This window comes from Brassica napus, unplaced genomic scaffold (assembly GCF_020379485.1).
Source record: "Brassica napus cultivar Da-Ae unplaced genomic scaffold, Da-Ae ScsIHWf_226;HRSCAF=390, whole genome shotgun sequence".
Lineage (NCBI taxonomy): Eukaryota > Viridiplantae > Streptophyta > Magnoliopsida > Brassicales > Brassicaceae > Brassica > Brassica napus.
Window position 1 is genome coordinate 1 of NW_026015664.1, and position 4,657 is coordinate 4,657.

A 4,657-nucleotide genomic window follows, 5' to 3' on the forward strand; every position below is an offset into this window, starting at 1 on the left:
TAATTGAAGATGCAAGTGGATGTCGATTGCTTTGTAGTGACTACTGCAGTTACTATGGTTAAGCAGGAGGTAGATAGTTGGACCAAATATTCTTATGTTGTGTCTGAGTTTTGTTGGGAAAAGTCCTTTTCATTTGTATTGTTTTTGTTCTTTGGTTATTTGGTTTAGGATCAACATCTTGTTGTTGGAAACATTGGGGATTCAAGAGCAGTATTGGGTACGATGAATAAAGAGAATAAACTTGTTCCTTTCCAGTTAACTGAAGATCTCAAACCAGATTTTCCAGGTTATTTTACTGCTACATCTTCCTCTTCACAAAGGTTTTTATAACCAGTTCCATCATCCTTAAGTTCTTCTTATGGAACTACTGTGAGGAAACTTTAGTTTTAGCTTTTAGGCATTTGAGAAGATAATTTGGTTTTATCAATTAAAGTTGGGAGTTTGATGTTACCAGCTGAAGCACAGCAAGGATAAAGAGATGCAGAGGACGTATATTTTCTCTCTGGGATGAACCAGGAGTTGCCCGCCTCTGGCTTCCTAACCACAACTCACCTGGTCTGGCCATGGCGCGTGCTTTTGGAGATTTTTGCCTTAAGGACTTTGGTCTCATTTCGTTCCTGACGTGTCCTACCGACCACCTCACTGAGAAAGATGAATTTGTTGTCTTGGCAACTGATGGGGTAAGAGATATCACACTGTCAATGAAATAGTAATAGTAAAAAGTCCAATAGTTCTGAATAAATGCATATAATAGAGGTACAAACTATTTGGTCTCTTAAGTGTGTTCTTGAAACTTTGCTAGATATGGGATGTATTGACGAATGAAGAAGTTGTGGAGATTGTAGTGAAAGCACCAACACGTTGCACAGCTGGTCGAGCCTTGGTGGAAGCTGCAGTGAGGAATTGGAGATGGAAGTTCCCCAATTCAAAAGTCGATGACTGCGTTGTAGTTTGCCTCTTCCTTGACTCGAAACCAGACAAATTATCAACTGCTTCTTTCTCAGTGGATAAACACATCAGCAATGGCCTTACTGAACCTGACACAGCATCAACGTCAACTCCAGGCTCGGAAACCGAATCACCTGAGCTCAATGGTGTCGACAGAATCGACACACTCGTGACAACCAAAGAGTAGGGAGATAGAACAGAGGCAGGAGGTGAAAATGTGAGATTAGACTTTGTCTATCTCTCTCTCCCTTTCAGTTTTTTAGTCTCTAAATGTCTCTTATGCTCTATGTTCCCGTCAAAAGTCACTGTTTGTATATATAACAATGCCAATACTTTTGCTACGGTCTCTCTTTTTTTTTCCTTTTTTTTTGTAAATAAATTTCTGAAGCCGCATTTCTGTTTGCTTGAGTAATTTTATATGTTAGAAACCACATCTGTTTTTTAGACCCAAAGTGCTGTTCAGAGTGTTTACCCTGCTTTTGTGCCTTTAAGGCTTTATTTTGGTTTGGATGCTTAGAGGCACATAAATCCAAGGCAAGAGTCCTTGAATCTTGATCCTTCCTCAGATAACATCAGCGTTTCAGAAGAACTGATAAATAGTGAATCTAGAATGTCGCATGCCAAGGAATCTTTTTCAAATAGTTGTAAATCTGATGATCAATCTATACCGACTTTAAATTTTTTGACCCAGTTTAATTATAAGAGACCCTAATTTTTCTCTATTTATTAGAAATTTCATGAGCCTTTTAACAGAGGCTTATGGAGTGGTGAACTATTTCCGGAATGACATCGGAACCACCTACAATAGCCACCATGAAAGAAAAGTCATCATAGCCACCTAAAAAGGAGAAGAAACACATCAAATATGTTTTGGAAGAAGAAGAATGGATGATAAAATCAGTGAATTTTGAAGCCAAACTATAGGGTAAGTTCTTCACTCATATGTCTATCTATAGCCAAAAACGGATCTTCATTTATAACTTTGGTTTAAGAGTTATGATCATTTCTCCAAAACTGGTCAATGCAGATCGGATCAGTGAAACAATCAACTTCATGAGCAATTTCTTGTCAATCTAAAAGGGACCAAAAGGTGATCTAGGTGTCTTTGGAAATATCTCACTATCATCTACTCCAAAATAAATTTCATTTATAATATAATATCGTCAAATTAGTTAAATATATGGTTACACTGTAGTGCTAAGTCAATAATATCATATATATTAAGTGGATGACGTAACATAAAATTTTATAGCAAATTTGTTGAATCCTACAAACAAATTTATATTATTTGTTTGTGTAATGGTGCAGAGATTTTACCGGTTATACCAGGAGGTGGTAGAGCAGAGACTTTTTTGGTGGCTCTGAATTCGTCATATCTTTGGGAGCACTGCAAAGTTTTGAAGCTAACAAAAAACATGAGATTGCTCGCTGGTCTTACTGATGATGCAGCAAAAGAGCTTCAATCCTTTTTAAACTGGATTTTGGATATTGGAGATGGTAAAATAAATTTGCGTAACGACGGTCAAGTTGAGATTGACATCCCTTCTGATTTGCTGATAAAAAATAGTGGAGAAGATCCTATTGAGACTATGGCAAAAGAGATTTATGGACAAGCTTTTCAAACTTCAACAAATAAGGATTTGTATAGACATCGAGCCATTCTTACTCCTACAAATGATGAAGTGGATAAAATAAATGATTACATGCTTTCGAAGTTGCTAGGTAACGTGTTTTATCATTTACTGTTATGTTCCACTAACTTTTTACATGTCACTAAAGAGAAAGGATTTACATATGCTTTCAGTTGAAGAGAAGGTTTACCTTAGCTCTGACAGTATTATCCCATCCGATGTTGACATAGAAGAAAATGTAGTATATCCTACGGAGTTTTTGAACAGTGCTAAAGTGGCTGGACTGCCTAGACATTGTTTGAAGCTCAAGGTTGGTGCTCCTATCATGTGTCTTCGTAACATAGATGTTGCAGATGGCTTATGTAATGGTACTAGGCTAATTGTTACTCAGTTACTGCCCCATGTGATAGAAGGTAGAATTATAAACTAGAAACAATATTGCTGGAGACAAGGTTTGGATCCCTAGAATGTTTGTCACACCCCTGACACAAAGTTTCCTTTCAGAATGCGTCGAAGATAGTTTCCAGTTACATTGGCTTTCGCGATGACCATCAACAAAAGTCAAGGTCAAACACTGAAAAGTATTGGGTTGTTTCTGCCTAGGCCAGTGTTCTCTCATGGTAAGCTCTACGTTGCACTTTCAAGAGTTAAGTCGAGATCTGGATTAAAAATCCTAATAACTGGTCAAGAAGGGAAGCCGCAGACAAAAACATTGAATGTTGTCTAAAAACAAGTTTTTCAGAATATTCCGTAGTCACGGTAGGTAATTTTAATCTACTTTTTTTTTAAATACAAATTTTAAAATATATAATTGTTACAATTATTTATTTTTATATTTGCCAGATGGGTTGTGATGAGTTATGAGACCGATGACGGTATGTCAATTTAATATTATTTTGTGTTCAATAAAATTTAGAAATTTATAAATCTATCAAATAATGTTAATCCGTCAAATTGCTTACAAATTTATTTAATTTGTTCAGGATTCTAATTGAATTTGCTTTCTTTATCGAGAATTGTACTTCACAATTTATATTATTTATGGATAATATTTTCAATTTTATTATATTTTCTTTAATATATCTACATTAATGTTTGTTTATTATTTATGGAAAAATAATATATTATTCACCTAAAAAAAGAATTACGATTCACCTAAATAAAGAATTACGACACATATACAATACAATTCTAATTAATGATAATATCAAATCTGTTACTTCTAAAACTATACACTATTTATTCTATTATTTGAATGAAAGTATCTTCTTAAACACACAAAATATTTTGTGATGTTGAAATTATACATACACACAATATCTCCCTCTTCATACTGACGTTACTTTGTTCCCTCTCGTCCATCTCAAATATTGACTACCAGCTTTTTTTCATGGCTGATGAATTCTCCCAAAGACGGTGGTATTATGTTGTAAAATTTGTTACATCTAAAAACTATATAATATTTATTCCATATTTTAATTTTTTTATGCCCGCACAGGGTGCGGGCCGATCACCTAGTATATACTATATTTACACTTATAAATATAAATTAACAGTTCGTTTGAATATGTGCTACCTAACTACAGAAACTAACATAATAATTTATACTTTAAAAAAAAAAAGACCGAATGAAACTTCTAGGTTTATGATTTTTGAAATATTTTGTATAGAACCTATATATAATAAATTTACACTTATAAATATACATTTAACCACATTGTCCGTATGAATATTTGTGCTACCTACTATAGAAGCTAACATAATAATTATTCTTTTAAAACAGTATTGTCTAATTGTTCATAAGTAGGCTTACTTAAAAAAAAGAATATTTTTTTCTCACATATGTTAAGAAGCATTTGAATACATGTAAACGAAATGTTAGGAAGAAAAAAAATTCAGAGAAGCGAAAATTGAATACTTTTAAAACATATTATTGACGGGATTGATCATGAGTAGGCTTACTCAAATAGAGAAGATTTGTTTTCTCACATATGTTACAAAGCATTTGAATACTTGTAGACGAAATGTTAGAAAGATAAAATTTTAGAGAAACTATTTAAAAAATAATCATTTGTAAA

The 4,657-nt window shown here is 33.6% G+C and overlaps 1 protein-coding gene across 1 annotated transcript; it reads left to right on the plus strand.

Annotated features, from left to right (window-relative positions):
• Positions 1 to 3: 3 nt before the first annotated feature.
• LOC125600440 (probable protein phosphatase 2C 74) lies at positions 4 to 1,135 on the plus strand (the record flags this gene model as incomplete). Its single annotated transcript, XM_048773150.1, has 4 exons — positions 4 to 69; positions 169 to 286; positions 466 to 680; positions 803 to 1,135. Coding segments are annotated over 4 exons (732 nt in total), but the record flags the coding sequence as incomplete, so codon positions are not given.
• Positions 1,136 to 4,657: the final 3,522 nt, after the last annotated feature.